Here is a 24,829-nt window from a genome sequence, read left to right as displayed (position 1 = left end):
GAGATGGAGAATTCAAAGTCAAGAGGGAACTAATTGCTCTGAGAGCGCCCAACAAGCCGGGGACGAAGCTAAAAGGCCGGATGACGATTGAAGGTGAGAGCGGCCGTGCTTGAGAAAGACGGGAGCCGGGCAATTGCGAAGGAGAAGATCGGGGTCGTCGCCTCCCGGAGCGATTGAAGGATTCCAAGACGGAGGAGTACAACTCGTACTTTTCACTCGGTAGTACTTCAAAGGTTTCGAGCTTCTGGCGGAGGTACCGCTCAAGCACCCTTTCGGGGATCGACCTCGGAGACGTTGGATATGGAGGAGGTAGATAGGGAAATCTCGAGTGACGAGGCCGCCTGCCGCGCCGCCGACGCTCCTGAAGGTCTTCCTACTGGAGAGGTCCCAGTCGTTGAAGCTGCTGTTCCTGAAGTCCCTGCTGAAGAAGATGTCGATCTGGACACTTGAACCTGTCTCGCAAAAAATTATCTTCCTCTTTTCTTTTCTTTTTTTTTTGTGCCTTTTGTTGTAAGGCTTGCTTTCCAGAACATTCTAAAGGTGTATTTTTAACCCAGGGTTTATGGGTTTCTCTTTTGTTTTTCGTACAAACAATGGCCTTTGGTTTTTGGGCTTTTATAATATCATATCTACTTTCACATGTTCTGCTTTGGAAATGTTTTTTTTTTTTGCTTTGGTCTTCGTCAGTAATCTGCTTTCGTCTATGCGGAATCTTATTATTTAGACAAAAGTTCTTTGCTTTTGTATTCGTCAGTAATATACTTCCGTCTATGCGGAACCTTATTACTTAGACAAAAGTTCTTTGCTTTTGCATTCGTCAGTAATGTACATCCGTCGATGCGGAATCTTATTGCTTAGACAAAAGTTCTTTGCTTTTGCCTTCGTCAGTAATGTACATCCGTCGATGCGGAATCTTATTACTTAGACAAAAGTTCTTTGCTTTTGCCTTCGTCAGTAATGTACATCCGTCGATGCGGAATCTTATTATTTAGACAAAAGTTCTTTGCTTTTGCCTTCGTCAGTAATGTACATCCGTCGATGCGGAATCTTATTACTTAGACAAAAGTTCTTTGCTTTTGCCTTAGTCAGTAATGTACATCCGTCGATGCGGAATCTTATTACTTAGACAAAAGTTCTTTGCTTTTGCCTTCGTCAGTAATATACATCCGTCGATGCAGAATCTTATTACTTAGACAAAAGTTCTTTGCTTTTGCCTTAGTTAGTAATGTACATCCGTCGATGCGGAATCTTATTACTTAGACAAAAGTTCTTTGTTTTTGCCTTCGTCAGTAATGTATATCCGTCGATGCGGAATCTTATTACTTAGGCGTTTTTTTTTTTTTTTCGATACTTGGTACTTGTATGAACACATCATTTGAACCATCATTTCATTAATTTTGAGTAATTAGTACATTCTTGATCTATCTCTGTTGGTGGTATTTCTTCAAATTTTCTATGTTCCAAGGTCGCGGGAGTTTTTGTCCGTCCAGGGTCTCCAAGTGATAGCTGCCTTGTCGGGAGTAGTGCACGACCTTGTAAGGTCCTTCCCATGTGGGCCAAGTTTCCCGTGGGCGAGTCTCTAGTTGCAGTCGTCACCTTACGTAAGACGAGATTGCCAATTTCTAGTCTTCTGAGCCTGACCCTTTTGTTGTAGTATTCAGTCATCTTCTGTTGGTATTTCATCGTCATGTTCGAGGCTTTGTCCCTCACCTCGTCTAAGCAATCCAGATTGATTCGAAGCTGGTCGTCGTTGTTCTCTTCGCGGAAAACTTCTCGCCCGGTGCCGGCCATACCCACCTCGACCGGGATTATCGCCGGTGCCATAAGTGAGCCCGAAAGGCGTCTCTCCAGCCGGGGGGTTCTTCAGCGTCTCCGTAGGCCCACAAAACATGGGGCAATTCTTCTCGGCCACGCGCCCTTAGCTTCGTCTAGTCGTGCTTTTATGATCCCGAGCAATGTTCGATTAGTTACCTCCGTTTGCCCATTAGACCGTGGGTGCCCCGCGACGAGAACTTATTCTTGATACCTAGCCCCGAGCAAAAGTCTCTAAATCCCCGGGCCGTCGAACCGTCGGCCATTGTCCGAAATGATCGTTTGCGGAATCCCGAACTACGCAGATTATATTTCTCCACACGAAGCTATGGATTCTGTCTCGTGATCGTTGCTAGTGCTTCTCGCTTCAACCCATTTAGTGAAGTAGTCGATAGCGACGAGCAAGAATCGTACCCGTCCTTTTCCTGTGGGTAGCGGGCCGACAATGTCGATCCCCCATTGTGCGAATGGCCAGGGGGAGGTAATCGTTGTCATCTTCTCTGCTGGCAGCCTCTGGACATTCCCGAACCTCTGGCACTTATCACACCTCTTGACGAGCTCTATAGCGTCTGCCTGCATAGTCGGCCAGAAATACCCTGCTCTAATAACCTTACTTACCAAGGATCTGGGCCCGGCGTGGTCCCCGCAAATCCCTTCGTGGATCTTGTGGAGGACGTACTTAGCTTCTTCCTCGTCGATACACTTCAAATAAGGCGAGGAGAACCCTCTTTTGTATAAGGTATCATTCAAAATTGTGAATTTGGCCGCCCTTGCTTTAATCTTCCTGGCCTCCGTTGAGTCATGAGGGAGATGTCCGTCTTGAAGATATGAGACGATCGGTGCCATCCAACCACCTATGTTCTGGATGGGGAATATCGGGACTTCCTCGATGCTAGGGTATTTTTGAATGTCCATGAGAATCTCCTTGTCCGTTGGTTCTTCTATATACGAGGCCATCTTGGCGACCTCGTCTGCCTCTGCATTCTGGCTTCTCGGGATCCTGACGAAATTCAACTTGTCAAACCCACGAGCTAGATGTCTGACCAACTTGAGGTACTTCTGCATCCTTTCTTCCTTTGCCTCATACTCTTCCTTGATCTGCCCTATCGCTAGTTTCGAGTCACTCTGAATGAGCAAGTTCTTAATCCCGAGAGCATTGCCAAGTCTTAGTCCCGTCAGTATGCCCTCGTATTCAGCCTCGTTGTTAGTTGCCGGGAATTTTAATTGGACTCCATATTGGAGTTTTTCTCCATTGGGGGTGTTTATAATGACCCCTACTCCTCCCCTCTTTTGGGCTAACGATCCGTCAGTCTGAATCGTCCACTGTTCCGCCTCGTCCATGCCGTCACTATCGTCTGGGAGGGTGAATTCTGCTATGAAGTCCGCTAGAGCTTGTGCCTTGATGGCCGTTCTGGGATGATATTCGATCTCGAACTGGCTGAGTTCGATTGCCCACTGGACCATTCTCCCGCTTCGGGGCTTGCTCATGGATTTCCCGATGGGCCGATCCGTCATTACAAGGATAAAAGGGTGTGCTTCGAAGCATGGTCGTAACTTCCGCGAAGCCACTATTGTGGCGAAGACAATCTTCTCAATCCCGGGGTATTTGGCCTCTGCTCCTTGGAAGGCTTGACCGACATAATAAACTCGGGAGCCGCTCTTATCTTCTTCTCGGATTAAGGCCGCACCGACGGCCGTGGACGAGGCCGCCGTGCATAAATAAAGGCTCTCTCCGGCTTTTCGAGGGACTCAAGACGGCGGGCCGCCTAGGTAACGCTTGAGTTCTTGAAAAGCCGCCTCACACTCGTCGATCTGTGTGAACGCTTGCTTCAAAGTTTTAAAAATGGGAGACATCCGTCCGTCGCTTTAAAGACGAACCTATTTAGTGCGGCTATTCTTCCCGTGAGCTTTTGGACTTCCTTGATGGTTTTTGGGGGATGCCATGTCGAGTATCGCCCGCACCTTCTCCGGATTTGCTTCTATTCCCCTCTCGGGATACCATGAACCCTAAGAATTTTCCCGAAGCTACCCCAAAAACACACTTACTAGGATCGAGCTTCATCCGGTATATCCGGAGGGTATTAAATGTCTCTCCCGGGTCGTCCAGTGTGAGTCAACTCTTCTTTGCTCTCGACGAGCATATCGTCCACATACACTTCCATATTTCTTCCAATTTGTTTGCCGAACATCTTGTTCACCAATCTTTGGTACGTTGCCCTCGCGTTCTTGGTCATCCGAAGGGCATTACCTTATAGCAAGAGTCCTTGGCTTGTGATGAATGCAGCTTTTTCCCCGATCTTCCTCGGCCATCTTTATCTCGGTTGTAACTCGAAAATGCATCCATGAATGTTAGTAATTTATGTCCAAATTTCGTGGAGTCTACCAACCGATCTATCCTCGGCAGGAAAACTATCTTTCGGGCGAGCTTTGTTTAGGTCCGTGAAGTCTACACACATTCTCCATTTTCCATTTGCTTTCTTCACTAACACGACGTTGGCCAGCCATTCGGGATAATAAACTTCTCGGATGAAGTCCGCTCGCAACAATAACTGGTTAACTTCTTCCATGATTGCTTGGTTTCGTTCGGGGGCAAAGACCCGTCGTTTCGCCGGACGGGTTTCTTCTCGGGATCCGTCTTCAACTCGTGTTGGATTACCGGCATGGTATGCCCGCATATCTTCGTGACTCCATGCAAATACGTCTAGATTTCCTTTAAGGAAACGGACGAGTTAATTCCTCATCTCGGGGCTTATAGTTGTACCTAACAAAGTCACCTTCGAACTATCCCCCTTAACGAGTTCCACAGATTCTAGGCCTTCCATGTTGTCTACTTTTACACTTACAATCGTCCACGTGTGGCTTTCTCCCTATGACCAACACGGCTTGGTAGCATTCTCTAGCTAAGACTTGGTCTCCTTTTACCTCACCGACTCCGTCTTTAGTTGGGAATTTTATCTTTAGGCAGTAGGTGGACGTTGCTGCCCTCCATTGGTTGAGCGTGGGCCTCCCAATGATCACATTGTACGAAGAGGGGCAATCTACAACCAGGAAGTCTAGATGACGGGTCTGCTGCTTCGGGTAGGCGCCTATCGTGACTTTTAGTGTCACAATGCCCTTGGGGTATACCCGGTCACCGCTAAAGCTGAGGAGGGGGGATTCAAATGGACGCAATCTTCCAGGACCTAGCTTCAATTGTTGGAAGGCCGATAGGTACATAATGTCTGCAGAGCTACCGTTGTCGACGAGGATCCTTTTAGTATTGAACCCTTCAATTGTGAGTGCTATCACCAGAGGGTCGTTATGGGGCTGCCTGACTCCCCTCGCGTCCTCTTCGCTGAAGAATATATCTTGGTTCGTCCGTCTGTGTTTCAATGGGGGTTCCATATGGACACTGTTTACTTGTCTCTAGTATGCTTTCTTGAGGGACCTGTACGATCCTCCCATGAAAGGTCCTCCTGCTATCGTGCTTATCTCCCCGATTACTTCGTGGCCGAGATCGGCGCTCTCGTTTTTGGACGAGGCTCTTGTTGGCCCATGTTGCCCTCTCTGAACCCGCCGGAGTCCCCCTTTTTGACAAACTTCGAAGTTTTCCTTCGTATCGGGGCTTCTTCTATCCGTCCCTTCGCATCTCGACAATCTTCCTCGTGTAATGGTCGTGGTCCTTGTGGAATCGGCAAGATTTGCTCTTGTCCCGTACACTCTAAGCGTGACGAGTGCAAGGGCCTTGGCCACCTTAGGTGGTGTTGATCCCGGATCCGTGTCAAAATTTTGTCAACAGCATAATTAGGGGTGTAAATTTTACCGGTCGTGGAGCTTTCTCGTCTTTTCGTCTATCGGTGTCACCTTCCCGACGGCTCGGACGCTCCCTCTTTTTGTCCCCCGCGTTCGTCCTCCTTCCTTCCTTCCGTCTTTAGCTTCCCCTCGTCTACGATGGCCGCCAATGCGTCCTCGCCGTTCATGTACTTTTTTGAGCTTTCAACAACAACATCTCCGCCATCGTCCGGGGTGGATTCTTTGCTAATGAGACGACGAATTCTCGGGACTTAAGCCCCGCCTTAAATGTCGTCACTGGACCTTATCGTCCGCATCGTCCACCTCGTAGTCTCCCGAGTGAAGCGTTTTACATACGATCGCAAGGTCTCCTCTCTCCTTGCTTAATAGTGAGTAGGTGATCCGCCGGGTCTTTTTGGACGTTGCCCCCCCGACGAAATGGCGCGAAAGCACTACTTAATCTGTTCAAAGTTGTCGATGGACGAGGTGGGCAATCTCGTGAACCATTCTCGTCCGCTCCTTTCAACGTAGTGGGGAATGAACGACACATGATCTCGTCGTGGGGCCGTTGAAGGCCTAAAGGTCGTCTTAAAGGTGTTAAGGTGATCTTGGGGGTCCTTGAGCCCGTCAAAAGGCTCAAGCCGAGGTAGCCGAAATTTCGCCGGTGTACCGGTCGTTCCAGGATCGCCATGGTAAAAGGGGAGTCCGTCGCTCCGACCATTTTATCCAAGCTTCGATCGCCTTCTTTGATGGCGTTTCGTAATTCATCCATCTCTTTCCTCATCTCTTGGAGGATGTCGAATGCCGCTCTTCTCGGGGTTACCGTTCTCCGCTTCTGGCCACTCCTTCCATGGCTATCCCCTTCGTCTTCTTGAATGCTCTTCGACCGGTTCTCCTCTTCGTAACCTCTGTCTCATCTCTTGATTCCCCGTCTTGTAAGTTCTTCGACGGTGGCCGCGAGGTTTCGCACTTGCTTCGCCAAGGCCGCTGAGTCTTGGTTAGATTCCATCTGGAGCTGTTAGGAACCACGTTATGTTTGTATAAGAAAGTCGTTCCCACAGACGGCGCCAAGCTGATGAAGCAGTATCTCGTCTGGTTTACTAGGATTCGGCCCGCATGGCTCTTGCGGTGATTCGACGACCCCGAGGGAGCAAGAACTTGTTCAAGTGGTCACCTGCGTGGTGCACCGCCACAACGGCTCCGATGATAAAGTCAGTACACAAGAAGATAATGATTTGAGATATCAAGAATATATCCAGGTTGTGATGTTATTTTCTGTACCTTGTTTTGGTGTTTGTGAGGGCTTTTATCTACCCTTGGGGATTATACCCGTTGGGGTATTAATGACTCTTCTTGTAACGTCTTCAGGGGAGTAATGGGTGTTAATACCTTCCCGTTGGTTTGTGTCTAGCTGGTCCTGTAACGGCCGAGGCTTTATTGGCAGCATTTAGTGACATTAACTCTTTTGCCGATGACTGGTTATGTTCATCTGTAAATGGTCCTCGTCGATGTATAACTTCGTCAGTCCCATCAAAAGGGACCTCCAAATAACACCCCCACGCACAAGATTGCTTGTGAAATCTAATATGAGTTTGAGAAAGATTTCATAAATAAATTAATAATAGAAACAAAGAAAGCTTGAAAAAGAGAAATAAACATAACCACATACAAAATAAAACATCAAGGATTTAGTTGTTTGGATTTACGCTTATGTCCACCGGAAGCGACAAGGATACAATTTCACTAAATTAAAAATGGAGATTACAATTACAAATGTAATATAACTTTCATAAAACCAAAATCTCAAATACACCCAAAAAACGCTCTCACAAATAACAATGACTAAAAAAATTACTTTGTTGGCAAAGTAGGTTGGCATAAAAGTATTATACAAAGGCTAGAATTCTATGCGAGATGAACTTTCATCCAATTCAAACCGCATTAACAAATCTCCATCTTGGCTTGAATTCGATCTAGCCTCACACAAACTTCTCCATTGCCTCTGCCAGAGTCCCTAAACGCTATCTAAAACTCAAACACCAATTAAGTCCAAGCAATGCCAAACTTGTGCAAAAGAACTGATTTAGTCATAATGTTAGTTGGATTACGAAGTTTCAATCTTTTGAAAAAGAATATATCTCTCCTATTTTAATGAACTAAGTGGAAGCAAACATGAAATATCAACGTGCTTAGTTCGAGAATTATGGACCAGTTCTTCACTAGATGAATGACACTTTGGACTATCACAAATACACAAATATGCTCTTGATGAATCCTCAAATCTCCAATCAAACCATGCAAACAAATAGCCTCATTGATGGCTTTTTTCACAACCATCCTACCTGAGAAAGGGTTCCAGTATCTTCACCCAACATAAGCTTTGGAGCTCTGGTGCATAGGAAACTCACCGACATCCAAACCCATGAATTCCCATTATTTTTCTGCACTTTTCACCGTCCACACAACATACGTCACTTTAGAATCTATAGATATCAATCACTTACACGAATTCCAAGCTTTTTTTTTATACGTTTCATATTTAGTCATCAATGTCGAAAGAAAAAAAAATATTCAATTGACTACAAGGCTCATTGTCACTTTTAATATCTCTAACTCGATCTTTTAGCCCCTAACTCAATTTTTAGTTATGCAATTTTCTCTTATCAAATTGAGGGATAAATATGAACTAAGATAAAAAAGAGGAATCTAATTGATTTTTCCAAGTCTATGAAGTCCTAAGTCCTAACTCTATAAGTAGTATAGAAAAAGCACCTTTGAGCATTCAGCACTTGAAAAATTCAATTTTATATAGAGACATTCGGTTGTTTACACATCACTTTATGCAAAAACGACGATATTTCTAAGTTTAGAAACCCCCTCACTCAGAATAATCCCAAATAGTCTTAAATCCACACATACAAAACCATAATGCATAATATAAAATAAAATAGATATATTAAAAAAAAAAAAAAAAAATCGCCAATCTTTCAACGAGCCACAAACGCACGATTTGGACGAAGCCATAGCTCATAAGGTATTCTTTCTTTAGCGGTTTTCTTGTTACGTAGTAGAGTTGCTATGCGTACTTTATTCTTTGCCAATGCAGAGCTGACATGAATCCCACTTTCTTAAACTATAGGTCCCCAAATAAATGCAAAAAAATCTGTGGCGTACAAACGTACAAGCAGTCTGTGGCGTACAAACGTACTTTATTCTTTGCTTTTGTTGGAAGAAAACTAATTAATCATATTTCCATGGAATAACTTCAACAATTTGACAGAGTCTAGCGAATTGCTTGAAAGGTTTGTAATTGAAATGATGAAACTGTCTCATTCTTAAAGTCGTCAATTTGGACGAAGCTCTGCTCAAAATTAAGTCACATTTCTGGTTGGAAAATTTTATAATCTTGGATTTTTTTCTATCAATAGTTGGACCAACATAGGAATACTTGGACTTAATCCAAAAAGGATTAATCTTCATCTAAGTAACATAAAATTCTAAATGAACTAAGGCAAGCCATTTTACTGGAACCACATGATTGCATCTAAGCCTAACCAATCCTTATTTCCATCAACCACAAACTCCCAGGATCGATTTTGTTTGTTCATCCTGCTCATGATTAGAAGATTGGACCAGCGGCAAGGATCTCCTCGGTCAGCTTTCCATCCTTGCCAATCTTGTAGTTAGTGAAGGTCTCAAAGTTCTTCTTGAACAGGCCAGCCAGCTTCAGCAGTGTAGCATTGTAAGCATTCTTGTCTGCCCACTGCAAGTCAAAATCAAATTCTCAGGAAATTGAAAAATGGAAGCACATAAACACAGAAGGTTACAAGACAATAGTGAAAAGGGCATGAAGGGTATTAAGTGGAACGCAAACTAACAGTGTTCATTGGTTCCAGAATTTCAGAAGGCACTCCTTCAACTTCAGTGGGGATCTCAAGTCCGAACACTTTGGTTTTCTTGTAGTTTGCCTCCTGGAGGCTGCCAGAGTGTATGGCATCAATGATTTTCCTTGTGTAAGGAAGCTTAATTCGATTCCCTGAGCCGTAGCTGCAGCAAGGGTAAGAAAAAAGAGAAGAAGAAATCAGCTTCATTGTGAAATCGGATTAATGGTGCAACTTAACTTCAATTAGCTCAGTATACAGTAATATACCTTCCACCAGACCAGCCAGTGTTGACAAGCCATCCTGTGGCACCATGCTTCAGCATCTTCTCAGCCAGCATGGCTGCATACTTGGTAGGATGCAACATAATGAATGCTGCACCAAAGCAAGCTGAGAATGTTGCCTGTGGCTCCTTCACACCCTCTTCTGTGCCTGCTACCTAAAATTTTCATCAAGAGGTTCAGTCAGCTATAAAGAAGTAGCCCAATAAGATTGTCTTAGATGCAGCTATCACATATTCATTTTCTTAAATTAAGCAGAAAGTGTTCATATGCTCAAAATACTAATGAAGGGCCTAAGTCATGGAGCCCCATTTATTACCAAATAAATTCATTTAAAATAGAGAAGTACTTCAATAATGAGACATGTACCAGAGCAGTATAACCACTGATGAAATGGTACATAGTCTGTGCCAAGCTCAGCTTGCTCACTGGTGGGAGGACACCAAATGCATCACATGCCAAGAGTATGACATTCTTTGGATGTGGACCAACACATGGTATCTTTGCATTGGGGATATACTCAATTGGGTATGCGGCACGAGTGTTTTCTGATTCAACAAGAAGAGCAACCTCATGAAAAGTCGTCAAGTTTAGTTTGATTCATATTTAAGCATATTACTTTGTGGTAAATAATTACAACCCATTCCATGTCAGCTTTCAGAAATGATCATTAGAATTTAAATCAGATGTTATACTGATTTTACCAAGTCATAACCTTTTCCAATTCTTTGTCAACTCTGAGCACTAATATTTAATATTCATCCTATTCAATTAAATTCAACCAATTAGAAGTTTACCTGTGACTGATTTGTCAGAATAATCAACCTCTCGGGTATGCTCATCAAACACTACATTCTCCAGAACTGCCATTGACAATCAATTCAATTATTTTCATGATGACAAATCCATCCCAAAAATAAAAAACGAGGATAAATTAATAACTATGATTCTTTCAGTCATCTTCCATTTTTTCTATTACCTGTCCCGAATTTAATGGCATTCCAAATATCAGGCTCCTTCTCCCTTGAGAGATCAATGCACTTTGCGTAGCAACCACCTTCAATGTTTGACACACCATTCTCACTCCAACAGTGTTCATCATCTCCAATCAATAACCTATTGTGATCCGTAGATAGAGTTGTCTTTCCAGTACCTAATAATAAAAGAAATTTGAAAATAAAAACTCATGAGTGACAAACGTGAAGGAGAATTAAGTTCTCGAGGGCATATGCCAAATCTTATTTGGTAACAGTTTTTAATAAGTTCTCAAGGACGGCGAGAAAGAGTTATAAGGCACATATCATATGGCAGCGGTTGGAGCCACACCATGACCTGATCCAACGATACTATACCTGACAATCCAAAGAAGAGGGCAACATCTCCATCTTTTCCCATATTGCAGCCAGAATGTAAGGAGAGGATCTGACGCTTAGGCATGAGATAATGCATAACACTGAACAGACCCTTCTTCATTTCCCCGGCGTACTGGGTGCCGAGGATGACCATTTCCCTTCTAGCAAGATTAAGATCTATGCTAGTAGAGGATGTCATGTAGTGAGTGTAACGATTACACGGGAACTGGCCAGCATTGTATATAGTGAAGTCCGGAGTACCGAAATTCTCCAGCTCTTCAGGAGTGGGTCGGATACACCTGCACCCACCCAGTTATCCAATTGTACACTAAGCTAATAGACCACATTTTTTTTTCTCATCGATTTCCCTCCTTGGAATTCGGGCTAGGGATGATAGTTATTCAATATAGGATAAATTAGCATTATGTCAACGTTAAAGGAGACTTATCTGGCAGGCATAGACCTCTGTGGAAGGGACAACAGAGAAACAAAGAATGCTGTAATTGTTAATTATTCATATTTACTTACATGTTGTGCATGAATAAGGAATGGTATGCTCTGGCAGAGACAATCCGGACTTTAATTTTGTTCTCTGGGTCCCAATTCAAGAATTGATCATTCACATAGACCTGAAAATCATGAAATTCATCCCATCACCAATTACAATTATTCCACCATATCGAAAAGGATGACCAAATTATATATATATATATATATATATATATATATATATATATATTATTGTCTTCGTAACCATATCTAAGACTTTTAGGAAGACATTTTGATTTATAGTTAGCAAGACATTAATTGAAATACATGCTGCCTACTCTGTGTATGTTTATGGAATCAAACACCCTTAATTTACTCTTCTTCTTCTTTTTTTTGGTTTTTAGAGGATCAATGGATAGAATAATGCTAGAAATACTACAAATTTTACTAAATAAACTTTACTCTTGGTGCCAAAGAATGTCAGTTTGACATTTTGTGCATTGATCCCTAGCCATCTATTTGACCTCTTGGTGACAATTAAGCTACAAGTAATGTGTCACAAATCATAAAAAAGTAATTTAAACATTTATTTATTATATTGTTGAAGTGAAATCAATCACATTTATTATTATATCAGTTTATCACTTTGTAATAGTAAGTCTATTAAATAAATTTGGTACTAGTTTTAGCATTTTATATTTATGCTAAACTTGTAAATGAATTGGTGAGGTTGAATAAGACACAAGAATTCTTAGTCCCCCCACCAAAAAAAATAAAGAGCAAGGAAGGACAAATAAATTAATGCTTTTTAGTATAAAGTTGATTCTATCAAGGGATAATGGATCTGAGGCCAATTGGCCAACTGCATAAAAAAAGAAGAAGACAAAATAGATACCATCACGGCACCACCAACATCGCCCCATCTAAAAGGAAAAATACAAAATAAACCACTTTCCTTTATCATTTTTTTATTTGATTAAAACGCGTAAAATTCATTTTAATATTCTAAAATTCAATAAATAAATAATAGACTGTTATCCGTGTAATTTTACAAGGAAAAGTGAGTTTTCAATAATGAAGACCAAAAAGCTAAGTATTAGAAAAGTAAATAAAAGTTGGAAGCTAAACTAGAGTAGAAGTTAACCTTGTCCAAAGAATTTAAGTAATCGACAGCCCTTTCCCTGTTCACCATAAATGTGTGCTCGTCCATTTCAATGTTTGGTGAGCCCCTATCATAAACAATAGTAAGATATTAATTGTAGTTGTTAAAATGGAAAGGAAAAAAAGGCTGATGCAGATAAAATTATAGACAAGGAGTGGGTGATGAGCAAGGACCACATACTTTCCCCACCAAAGATCATCCTCAGTTGTCTCATCCCTTACAACACGCTTATCTCTTGGAGATCGACCTGTCTTAGCTCCAGAAAGTGTTGCTAAGGCACCAGTCTCTGTGATGAATGACCCTTTCTCATATTTTATGGCCTGCTCATATAGCTCTGCACCACATGTCACATAAGTTAGTGCATTAGTCGAGAGCTTTGTAGTTTAATTGAACCTCTTAAAACGTTTAGGTTCGCCCCATCTAAAGTTAGCATATTAGGATCTCATACAGAAATATTGAGTTTCCTGGTCCACGATTTATTCTTCCATGTATGATGATTGAAAAAATTTACATACGAATGAATAATAAGTACCATAAGATGATATAGAATCAGATGATAAATCACAATATACTTTTTTTTTTAAAAATTGTGAGTTTAAATCTTTACCCTAAAGGAGTCTCGAAAATATGAAGACGATAATAGACTATTAGTAAAAAAAATTAGATACCAATTTGACTTAAAGCTCAAAATTGCTTTTAGGATGAAGTGACAAGCTATCACGCCCATATCCCACTTCTCAATTGGTGGATTTTTTTTTTTTTAAAAAATTATTTCTATGTATGGATTCAAAATAGTTCATTTCATTTTCATACATGCTCGCACAGTTCATATCCGAACTGTCCAGTCACTCTGGACTCTCTTTCTCTCCTTTTCTGGATTCTCAGAATGACTATTTATTCATGATAAATATATGTTGGTGACGAAATAAAACTGTGGCAGATATGCGCATATCTTGAACTAGGCCCCCCCCAATTACGAGTCACCCACAAGCTAGTGGGGTGCCTTTACTTCGCTGACTATCATCTTATAGTGATTCATTAGTTAATTTGTCACAATCTTTTTTCGTATCTATGGGTCTAATACAGACTTAAATTATAACCCATTTGTAAAATGCACAAAACTTAGAGTAACTTAGCTGCTGTCTTTTTAAGTTCTTATTTTAAAAAATATTTTTTTATTTCAGGACAAAAAAATACATTTTTATAAAAAATAGCACCTCATTACTGTAATTAAGTCTTGACAGACATTTTTTTTTTTAAGTATATATAAAGAAATTCAACTTAAGAACTAATCCCACAAAAGAAGAAAAACACCATTGACTCATATCAGTCATATGACCATTTATAAAATAATGTGTGTGGGTGCGCTACGTGTGTATATATGATAAGGTAGGACCGAGTAATTCATGGGCCACTTTACTACACAATCTTCCAAATCTATGTCCTCCATTATTAGTTATCTGTCAATTTAACATAAATTCGCTATTTTTTCCTATGTAACATTTTTAGGATATTTTTATAACAAATTTTAAGTGATAGGTTGTTACTGATTGATATTATTGGAACAAAAAAATAATTTTATTGTTAAGTTCAAATTTGAATCAATAACAACTAATTAACTATAATTTATTGTGAAAATCTTATCAAAAAAAATTATTATGAAAATATTGTGATCTAAAATCTTTTTTTTTTTTTCTATCACTCAACCTATCACTATATTAAAGTTGTAGCAAAATTACGGTACAAAAGATATAATATTAGATCTTAGATTTTTTTTGATGAGATATTTTAGGACAACCATTTCTACCACAATTTTTTTTCAAACTATCACACGTTAGTGACTCACATAAATCCACTACTTTTGTTTTCTTGACAAAACCGTTACAATTATACAGTATAAACAATTTTTTCTCAAAAAAAAACATCTAGTATAAACAATATTCCATAAAATTACTTATTTATTAATTTTATTTATGAAAAAGAAATCCATAAAATAATTGATAGGAAAGGAAAACGTTAGAGACATGTATCATGTATGTACATGTACCTGCAGGAGAGAGGTTGTAGAGGAAATGAGTGAACTTCAAGGAACTGTCACTGACACTGATAGTCGGTGTGAAATGGTGTTCATGAGCGTGTGCAACGTGCTTTGGGGTCTCTGACTTCCTAGCTGGGTCACCTTTCACCACCTTGGGTCCAGTTTCTCTCGTAAGTGACGCCAAAGATGCACTGTTGCAAACAACCCAAACACATCAATGAGAAGCCAAACATATTTCCAACGTTTTCTGTCTTCCTGGAAATTTCCCACAATTTTTTTTTTTTTATAGAAAAATTCTGGTGCTACAATATTGTGCACAACTCGCCAAATTGGCGAGTTGTGCACAACTTGGTGGCATCAGATGAATTATTTTTTATAACCATGGTTATTTCTAAACCCATATTATTAGGGCCCACAGAAAGTGATATTTTAGTAATTTCATCGGATTCTCGGGGAATCAAGGTTAGTTCACACACGGGATCTGGTAACCTGTCGTTTCTGTGGCTGTGCCACATCACCGAACATAACATGAGTCCCACTTGTCAACAATCAAAAATAGTCCAGTGTAGACTCTACACCACCAGATCATACGACCTTTTTTTTTTTTTTTTTTTATCAAGTCAAACGAAAATCAGAGGCACGGGCCCAGTTCTCACTGGGTCCCACTCCTAGTAAAAGTGCCACTTCTCCTTCTCTTTTTCTCCTTAAATTTACTATATTAATTTAGCTTTTAATTTTTAATTATTTATTAACAACAATAAAAAAAAATTAATTATTGAAAAAAAAAAGCGTTGTGTACGATAATTTTGCCCTCTAGGCTAACTGGAACCAATATACCTGATGGACTGGAGCTGCTGTTTTTGACGCTCTTCGTCGGAGATGGTGACAGCGAAGGCACCCTGGGTCCCCTTAATGGGGGTAGTGGGTGCGGACTTCTTCTTCTGCAGTGAGTGGAGCTCATCAATGGTCTGAGCCTTCACGGGAGGCGCACTGTCATCGTGGCAGATCCCGTTTTGCTTCTTATGCGTCTGGATCTTAGCCAGACCGTTCCGTGCCGTTCCATTCCCGAAACTGAACTCTCCGTTCGCGTGTCCGCTTCCGTTTCCTGCCATCTCTCTGTACCCACAAAATAAAATAACAACAACAATAATAAGATACTGATCAAGCACAATCACAATATTTATGTTATTGTTTCTTAGATCAGCAATTTTTTTAGTCCCACTTTATATTGTCAGCAATTCAAGCTGAGTTTTTTTTTTTTTTTAAGAAAAGAAATTCTGGGTTCCCAAGACAAGAAAACCAACTTGGGTTTTCTCTAGGAATTAGCAAAAAATTTTGGTTGTCAGATATTATGAAGCTGTGTTGTGTGGTTTATGATCAAAATGACAGTCTAGCACGTCATTTAAGTTAGCCATGCAACATAGAGAAGAGAGATTATCATCATGGTGAGACAATAATGAAAACAAAGAGATACAAAAGGGCTATAAATGAAAGAGAGAGGGGTTAGACTTAGACCAGAGATTGCGAGCTTGAAACGAAAATGAAGAAGGAAAAGCGAAAGGCTAAAGGGAAATGAGATAGAAATAAAGGGTGCTGATCATCAAAGGTGCAGTAGTTTGAGTCTGAGAAAAGGAATACGAGAGGGTGATGGGAAAAATAGAGCAGCAAGGGGTGCCTTTTAAAGGATTCACTGGGCCTGTTGGCCCGTGCTTAACCAAGATTAAACCCTAGTGCTCCTAACCATGGTTAAATGCTATCTCTCTCCGAGTCAAGCTCCCAAAAGAGAAAAATTCCAAAACCCAATAAACGAGAGAAGCTGAGCTCGGATGTAGACTAGGAATCCGATGCTTCTCATACCACCATAGCTTCGTAGTCTTCATCAGTCAAGTTGCTACATTTTTATTTTTTTGAGTCCATCTCCTAATACTAAATGGGATTTACTAATGTGCCCTATGTCATATGTTTAATAAACTATTTTATAAATTTTTTTTATAGAAAAAATGAAAAAATAATTAATTATTTTTATAGTTTTTTAAATTTCTTATAAAAGTTTTTTCAAAATTGATAGTTAATTGGTAAATTACTCTTACTAAATTAATATTTTCTTTTTTTTAATAAAAAATAACTCGAATTCACCCTAACCCTTAAATTATGGTGGTTTTCATTTTGACTTTGATCATTTTTGTTAATAATCTAATTGTCCATAATATATTATTATGTCTATAATAATAAAATTATTGTTATTACATACTCTTTCGGTCCCAATTTGTTTGTCCTGTTTAAAAAGTTAAACTTTTTAAGGAAATATTATTTATTGTCTTGTCTACCTTATAAAAATGTATAAGTTTACAAAACTACCCTTAAATAAATTTATTAGCTTTTTTAAAAAAGATTTATTCTTATTGAGGCAACTAAAAAGTGCTTTAATTAAATTGATTTTTAAAATATTTGTTAGTTTTCTTTTCAAATATTTTTGAAAATAAATTAAGGGTATAATAAGAACATTAGTGAATTAATAACTTTTATTTTTAAAAACAGGACAATATTTTAAAACATCTCAAAATAGAATAGAGGACAAACAAACTGGAACAAAGAGAATAGCATTTTAGAGTTGTTATTTCATTAAATAACTATTCATAAAAATTAAAATGTTAATTATTCAAACAATAGTGACAAAAATGAATGGTAGGATTAACACGATAGGATAAAATCAATTGTGAAAAGCTAAAATGAAAATAACGACAAGTTTTTAACTATCAAAAATGTACTTTGATTTAAAGGTTTTAGTGACTTTGTTTATTAATCATGTTTTTGACTTTTGAGCCAAAAGACGAGCAGTTTTTTAATGCGAGAAACTGATTGGATCAGATCATCCATGTTTCGCGGTCTCACGCTCAGCTGATTTTAATCTCTACATGCAAGTAGAGATAGAAGCAAACGTAGACCCTACACGTGTACAAAAAGTTTGAACTGTATGCATTACATTGAACCAAATTTGAATTCTTGTTCAGTTCCGGAACTACTGTCAAAAAGTGACTCAAATTCCTTCAAAAACTCGGACTTTTACGTTGGATTTATAGATTCCTCTTTTTTTTCCAGTGGGCACTGTGAGTCTGTGAACAATAATGCCTTGATATTTACCGTCTAATTTACACGTGCCAGATCTTAAAAAATGTGCATGGGAAAACTTATCTGCGACTGGTCGCCGCAAGCTTATATGCATTACTATTTGATGAAATTTGGGACCCACTTATTCATTATCGTGATTGATTATTAGCTAGCCGTCCCTTTTTATGAGCTTCTCACCTAAGTTAAAGTTCAGCTTAGGCTCTGTACTAGCAATAGTTGTAGAGAAATGACCCATCATTTTTGCCATTATTTGTTAGGTAATGAGTTGTGAACAGTGAAAAAAAATTATTGATCTATGTGAGTTAATTTCTTCACCACTCATAACCCATCGTATGGTAAATTATAGCAAAAATAATATAAAATATTGCAATATTAGCATTCCTAACCGAACCAGGCCTCTAGCGTAAATTTTTGTTGTTTTGAGGGTTTGTGGGTCGATTGACTTAACGGGTCTTTCGTGCCACCACCACCTGTGATGATGATCAGACGGTGGAGGTGAAGTGAATCCTTATCAAATGTAGGTAGGACATGATCACAGGGAAAATTGTGAAGATAACGTGGAAAAGCAAGTGATCTGTGTTGACGGTAATTCCTTTCTTTCACTGTCCTAGCCCTTAGGCTCTTAAAATCCACTAAAACGGGTCCCTTCCCTCAATTTTCTAATTTACTCCGTCCACTTAATTTTATATTCCCTGCTCCACTTTTGTTTGTTTTGAATCTAATTTTTTAAAAGAATATTATTTAATAATTGTTTATTTGAACATAGCTATAAGCTTTCAAGATTATATTTATAAACTTTGAAAAAATTAGACCTAAACAAAATAAAACTTATGGGTATTTTAGAAAGGTTAAAAAAACCTGTGGTGATCCGAGCCGTTATTCCCGAATTTGACAATGTTTAGAATCAATAAGCCTTTTTCCTATTCCTATCCTAAAAAAGAATATAAAAAAAGCCTTTTCTATCACATTAGAATTACCTTTTTTTTTTTAAAAACCAATGAATAACTTCTTCTTTATATATATATAATATCATGGTCTTTTATTGAAAACAAAGAAAAATAATGAGAAGAAATTACAATCTCAATTATCAGTTTGCTTTGGCCTATTGCTATGCAAGAATCATAGGTCCATCATAACCATTGAAAACGAACCGTCATGGGCAAACTTGTTGGCTGTTGCCCCCATCAATAACAGTGTACATTTTTATGGGACGCTTGTAATTAACAATTGTATCATGACTGGAAATCATGATGAGGTGTACAACAAATATATACGTGACGTGCCTATTTTGTAAATTTTCTCTTATCGAATTGTACCAAAAGTTAATGGATTCTGGATGACTTTTTTTTTTCCTCTCCCCTTTTTACTTTTGGTTTGTTTGATGGTTCGCAGAAATTGCTGCGATGCTTATGAAACTTTTTTTCTTCTGTGTATAATTGCTAAATTAGATCATTGCTGCATATAATTTGATTAGTCCAAAAGATGACTATAAAATTTAGTTTTCCACTCCTAAATTCATGTATTTTAAGACTTATGGTTCATCCTATTTTGAGGGAAGTTTTCTGAATACAATTTGAAGAGTATTGTGATTTTAAGCCGTCTTCGACCTTCATGATTTTAAAATAATTATTTCATTTTGAGAGAAATTCGATCAGTATTATTTGTCTGAAAATTTAGCTATTAAGACTTTCGACATTCGACATATATTAAAAATTAATAATAATGATTTGGTTTGATAATAAGGGGTAATAGATGTTCCATTTTATCTAATTTATTAAATAACTAATATATGTTTTTTTAAAACCTAAATAAATAGAGAAACTCTATAGATTAAAAAATGTAAAAATATTTATAAATGTAACAAATCGTTAATCATAGGTAAAAAAAAAAATGATCTTAATTTTAGGTTCATAAAAAGCAGTAAAAATTTAACAACTCAACAGCTATTAAAAAATTTATAAATTTATTATTGCTTAAATAAATAAAAACTTATCCTCTAATTTGGACCATCCTTAAAAAATAAATAATAAAATAAAATATTTTTTGGACCATCTTTTCATGGGGAACAGTTATCCACTTATCGTTGGATCTGCATCGTCAATTCACATCTTGCGAAAGAATCAGATTCTGAGGCGGAGGTACTCCTTAAGGAGTGTAAAAGGTCGAAGCCGAGCCGCGTAAAAAAAAAAAAAAAATGTCCACGTCAGCCGCTTATCGTTCGGTCATCCAGATTAAGTACAGCCCAAAACGAAGGGCCACGTCATTTGTCTTTGTCTTGAAACTATCCGAGGTTTAAGCATCCTAACTGTCCCTCCCAAGAAATCCTGGCTATGACATCATCCAGGAACAACTTTGTTTGTTTGGTTTTTAAATAATTCCTTTCTTTAAATGGACGCAGATGTAAATTTCTTGATCTTTTGGTCAAAAACTTGGACCCTCGTTCCACTTATACAACCCATTATTAATTAAAATAATAATAATGATAACAATTTTTATGTTTTAATAATTAAATAAACTTTGAACATGTGTTTGCTTTTTCTAGTGTTTTGGAAATTAATGACTTTAGTGGTTGTTGGTTTTAAATTTGAAAAACTATTAAATGTTGTGAAATCCAATTCATTTTTGTGGTAAAAAAAAAGTTGTAAAATAATTTGTAATCTAGAACTACTCTTTAAAGTTAAGAAAATGTTAATCAATGTCCTTAAAAAAAAATTTTATTTATAGAAAAATGATAAAGTAATTAATTTTGTTAACAGTTTTTTATATTTTCTATAAAAATGATGTCAAAACTTTCTTAATATAATTTATTAACAATTATACTAAGAGTACTCGTAAATATGACCCTTAAATTTAATATACAAACTTGTAACTATTCAAAATTATTTTTCATTTTTAGTGGTGAAAAAACAATCTCTTGTCTCTAAATGAGGTGAGAATCAAGCATATGTTGTTGTGAGAGAAATTATTTACCATGAATTTTCATTTATTTATCAATTTGCCTGGATGCTTGAAGACGGATTCATGTAATAGATTCATAAACTACTTAATTTTTATTTTGAAAAAAAAAACATTTGAAAAAGTAAGTAAATCATATCCTCTTCCAATTAAAAAAAGATAAATTCTCTCAAAATGTTTAATTGAGCTGTAGAAAAGCATGTTAATTCCATGCTTAAGTTTTATATATAAGATAAAGTCCTCACCAACCCAATTCTTCTGTCAAGAAAGCCTAGGGACATGGCTCCATGTCACCATCCATTTATTTTGGCTTGATGTTATCTGAAATACAATTTGTTTTAAATGGTAAATTGGTAATATGGCAAGCTGACACAATTTCTATTTTTTCCAACACAACCACACAAATGTTGTCCATAAGACCCTAGAGTGACAAGCACACGAGTGGTCCATGCTTAGTCAAAGCTTAGATCCAATAATTTCTTAATATATTCGACGAAAATCATAGATATAATCATGCTATTAGTGTATTTGGGTGATAGTTTATGGAAATTTTGGCAAATGTGTTGAACGTCTGTAAGACTCGGAAAATTGAAGCCTTATCTTTAAAGTCTGAAATTTAAAGGAAGTTGGGATTTGGACTCAATTCATTAAAAAAGTATTCAAGGGGGAAACAAAATTGTCAAAAATGGCAAATCTCGTCCATTTGGCAGATAAACTTACATTGTTAAATATGTATTACCAGTTTGATAATTCAATTGTTATAATGCGGTAGGGAGATTTAAACTATAAGTGTCTTCATTGGAAAAAAATAAAATAAAATAGATGTCAACTGAATTACAAGGCTCTTGACCAATATGGTATTGTATGTTAACTTACCAATTGTCCCAAAAGCTTAAGTTATTGGGATATGGTAAATTTAATTATTTAACCACATAAATTTGACACTTCTTTTCACGTGTGAGCTGAAACGACCTTTTAATAGGTGAGGTCCAACATGTTAGAATTTAAATGGGAGGTAAAGTGGAAGAGATAAAGATCGAACTCAAGACTTCCTACTCTAATACAATGTTAAAATATCAATTGTCCCAAAAAGTTTAATTATTGAGATATGGTAAATTTAATTTAATTACATGCGTCAAACATACAAATATGGAAATTCTTTAGTTTTTTTTTTTTCAAATAATTGTTACAACCATTGTTTTAGATTTCGTTTTGGCATGAATAGTTGGTAAATATCATATCAATAAGCAAACCATAATGAAAAACTCTTTCGTTCCGCCTTGGGTTAAATTCTAGTCCATTTCAGGTTATTTCAATCAATTTCAGTTAGTTATTTTAGTTCATTCTGATCAATTTTTAGTTTGCTCCTCTCTTTTGTTAAATAAATAATACTAATAATAATGATATGTTGTCTTGATGGGATTATTATTATTTCATTGATGATGAGTAAAATATAAGTGTTAAATATTTATATATTAGCAAAAATTCCAAAACGATATACTAGATTTGACCAATATCGAAAAATTATGTAAATTGGAACTATAAGGGCACGTTTCGCTCTACAGCCCAAATGGAATGGACAATGGCCCAAAGAGCCCCAAAACAATAAATTTGTTAGAAAGTGAACCTGATAATGAACGTTCAATGAGTTACGTGATGGACTAGTTAATGTCAGAATCAATAAAATAAACAATTTGGACAAAGAAAAAGGCTAATCAGTCAAGTCCAACGAAGGTTTGTTCCTATATATAGTTCTCTTGGACTTACACAAATGTTCAAGTTCTTAATTACACAATACTTTTTCTTTTCTCAGTCTTAGATGCCCCCTCTTGTTATGGGGTTCTTCCTTTTTATATGTATTTCTCTTCTTTCATTCCAGCCCTTCACGTGTAGATTAGATTGCTTATCTTCTTGATACTTGTCCCATCAGTACCTTCTTGAAATTTTTGTGGATAGCTGTAAGGTTGGGAACTACTGTTCATGTATTACTTCAACATTAATGCGGCCAGGAGATTAGATGCAGAGCATTCAATACGGTGGTAGCAACTTTATGCCCAGATCTTTCTCATCTCTCTAGTCACTCATCTCTTACTGAAACTTATCCTCCTAAGCATGGTTGTCCATTGCCTAGGGCTTAATGGGTGGTCGGACTTTAGGTCTCTAATCTACCGTCCGAGGAGGGGTAGCTCCTCAGACAATATCACTTGTTTACTGTGACTTGACATCTTCTTTGGCTCAATAATCTACCCGTCTTCAACAATACTTATCTGTCCTCGAACCATCTAACGTATTCGGATGCGGCCCACGGCTCAATATCCTTATATTGGCCCCTCATCCCTACAAGAACAAACGCCAAAACATAATTAATAGCATTGATTACAACAAGTAGGAAAGAGGGGCTTGATTTTGAATATTGGTGCTTCTAATAATAGATACTAAAGGTTCAAACAATAACTTATCTAATTTTTTACTAAAAATATTATTGATAAAAGCTAAATAAAATAAGTTGATTGATTTTTTTTTACTAGAAGTACTTTAGCCAAAAAAAAAAAAGAAAAGAAAAAAAAGAATGGGACATGTAATAAGCCAAAAAAATACTTGGCCTTTTGAAAACAAATATAGCATGGGACCTACATTTAGTTATTTGTATTAGTTTTTTTTTTATACCAAAAGCATAGTAGTAGTACCTCCAAAAAAAATAATAAAGCAATTTTATTATGGGGCCCACAAATAGTAAGGGAAAAGAAATGCTAAAAACTAGCTAACACTATAAGAAAAAAAATATTTATTACAACAATAAAAAATCATTGCAATAATATCAAAGTCATTGCAATAGTTGATGCAAGTTGTTACAATAATTTTGAGGTAATAAGTCTGTGCAACAAAAAATTTCATTGCAATAATCACTAGATATTTTAATAACAATTTTGATACAATGACATATTGAAAAAAACTCAATAGTTCTTAATCAAGTAATGAAAATAGTTACTGTAAGGGCACAATTCAAGCCCCTGACCCACAATCAGAAAGAAATGGGTCTGAAATCCTTTTTTACAATAAATTTGTAAAGAGTGGGCTTGAAATCTAGGTTCTAAAGGCGTTTAAATAACAAAGAAAGATGAGCTTTGGACCCAATGGTACGTACAAGGAGTTTGTTTATATGAATACGAAGGAAAACTCCTCATCGGACACAATCCGAGGATAGTTTATATTACTACTGTTCAAGATAGATGACAATTGTGGATAATCAAGTCTACACTATATTTTCTCTCCTCCTCTTTTCAGCATTTTTCTCCCCCCTTTTTACCGAAGGTCCCTTCTCTCTTTTATACTCCCTCCTTCTTCCCCTTCTCATCCTCTACCTCATGGTTAAACTGCTAGTTTAGATACTTGTCCCATCCACCTTCCCTAAAATCTCTGGAGACAAGGGCCAAGTTTCAGAACCTGATGCTCGGGTCTCACTTCTCCATTAATGCGGTCAGAATATTCATTGCAGAGCCTTTAATGCGGGGGCGGTGGTAATAACTTTATCTTAGATATTTCACCGCCCTTCTTCTTATCCTCCATGTGTACTACGTCCTCCCTATCCTATAGGAATTTCTAGGACATAGCATGTGGATATCAAACAACCCTTCCCCTACCTCGGCTTCACCTTGCCGAGGACACATTCTTCCTCGGACAAATTCAATTAGACATTATCTCTTCTTAACCTTGTATTTTCTTATGAGTCAACATTCATACATCCTCGGACTATTCAACGTCCTCGAATTGGGCTTCTAGCCCGAAAGATATTTTTGGGCTACCCCACATATATTCTTAGGCCAAATGACCCTACAGTTACAATAGTTCTTCGAGGGAACTAGGCCTCCTAGAGTAGATTAGAGTAAAAAAGAGAATAGAGAGAGTAGTAGGAAGAGCAAAGAGAAGGAAATTGCATATCATTCTTCAATGTCCTTGCT

General features: G+C 37.7%; 1 protein-coding gene across 1 annotated transcript; it reads right to left on the bottom strand.

Annotated features, from left to right (window-relative positions):
* Nucleotides 1-8,871: 8,871 nt before the first annotated feature.
* Nucleotides 8,872-16,435, bottom strand: LOC142624396 (phosphoenolpyruvate carboxykinase (ATP) 1). The gene is made up of 13 exons (XM_075797962.1): nt 16,302-16,435; nt 15,624-15,902; nt 14,796-14,977; nt 12,929-13,082; nt 12,731-12,815; nt 11,626-11,726; nt 11,098-11,396; nt 10,725-10,898; nt 10,543-10,608; nt 10,115-10,293; nt 9,734-9,903; nt 9,462-9,630; nt 8,872-9,346 (listed from the first exon to the last, which is right to left on the bottom strand). The coding sequence occupies exons 2-13, from the start codon at nt 15,896-15,898 to the stop codon at nt 9,203-9,205; spliced, it is 1,998 nt and encodes a 665-aa protein (XP_075654077.1). The 5' UTR covers nt 15,899-15,902; nt 16,302-16,435; the 3' UTR covers nt 8,872-9,202.
* Nucleotides 16,436-24,829: the final 8,394 nt, after the last annotated feature.

This window comes from Castanea sativa, chromosome 2, assembly GCF_040712315.1.
Source record: "Castanea sativa cultivar Marrone di Chiusa Pesio chromosome 2, ASM4071231v1".
NCBI classification, from domain to species: Eukaryota; Viridiplantae; Streptophyta; class Magnoliopsida; order Fagales; family Fagaceae; genus Castanea; species Castanea sativa.
Note: the sequence above shows the minus strand (reverse complement) of the source record. Positions and strands in the feature narration are given on the sequence as shown.

Excerpts from the sequence above, each read along its gene's own strand:
- LOC142624396 (XM_075797962.1), bottom strand. The coding sequence starts at position 15,898 with ATGGCAGGAAACGGAAGCGGACACGCGAACGGAGAGTTCAGTTTCGGG. Across the intron at positions 12,816-12,928 it reads GATGATCTTTGGTGGGGAAA|GGGCTCACCAAACATTGAAA; the intron begins GTATGTGGTCCT and ends TGTTTATGATAG. Across the intron at positions 11,727-12,730 it reads ACTTAAATTCTTTGGACAAG|GTCTATGTGAATGATCAATT; the intron begins GTTAACTTCTAC and ends CATGATTTTCAG.